Raw genomic sequence first — 744 nt, forward strand, 5'->3', positions numbered from 1 at the left:
CCTCGCCCAGCCCCGCCGCCACCCCGCCCGGGATCTGGGTTTAAAGGGAAGGGCTGCATTTTCCTCGGCAGATGAGGAAGACTTATGGGAAGGATGGGTGTTTGGGTGACCCCGATATTCTGTGCTTGTAAAACTGCCGGGTGGTCCAGGGCTGCTGCCAGAGCCGGCTGTGATATCGGCTTGGTTGGGATATCCCGGGAGTTTAATCCACTCGTGGTGTTCATTGCAGCCACTTCAGAAACGGCGGAGAACTGTGGAGGATTTCAACCAGTTCTGCACCTTCGTTCTGGCCTATGCAGGCTACATCCCCTACCCTGAAGAGGTAAGTGGGCTTGCATAGTGTTCCTCTACAAAGACACTGGTTCTCCTGGTCTCCCTGCCATGTGCAGACTCAGCTCCTAATCTTTGAGAATCATGGATTGGTTTGGGTTGGAAGGGACCTTAGAGATCATCCAGTTTCAACTCCCCTACCATAGGCAGGGGTGCCGCCCACTAGATCCGGTCGCTCAGGGCCCATCCAGTCTGGCCTTGAAGTTTGGGTAGACACTGCTGGAGAGTCGTTCTCTCCTTACCCCAAATATCTGTGCCCTGGTCTCCCCTGCTAATCCTTCATCTTCCCCTCTTGCCACTAGTATGTGCCCTGGACCCACGGAGGCAGCATGAGCCCCCAGAACAGCACGGGGAGCACTCAGGACAGCGACAGCTCAACCTCATCTCACTCCTCTGATGGCCACATCCCCAGGG

General features: G+C 56.2%; 1 protein-coding gene across 1 annotated transcript in view; it reads left to right on the forward strand.

Annotated features, from left to right (window-relative positions):
* The window catches only part of LOC102039403 (PHD finger protein 13-like), a 5,738-nt gene that overhangs the window by 3,081 nt on the left and 1,913 nt on the right, over positions 1–744 (forward strand). The window contains exons 2-3 of the mRNA XM_031055430.1: positions 150–322; positions 633–744. The exon at positions 633–744 is cut by the window's right edge and continues 492 nt beyond it. Of these exons, the coding sequence (XP_030911290.1) occupies positions 150–322; positions 633–744 (285 nt within the window). The remainder of the gene's footprint in view (positions 1–149; positions 323–632) is intronic.

This window comes from Geospiza fortis, unplaced genomic scaffold, assembly GCF_000277835.1.
Source record: "Geospiza fortis unplaced genomic scaffold, GeoFor_1.0 scaffold172, whole genome shotgun sequence".
NCBI classification, from domain to species: domain Eukaryota; kingdom Metazoa; phylum Chordata; class Aves; order Passeriformes; family Thraupidae; genus Geospiza; species Geospiza fortis.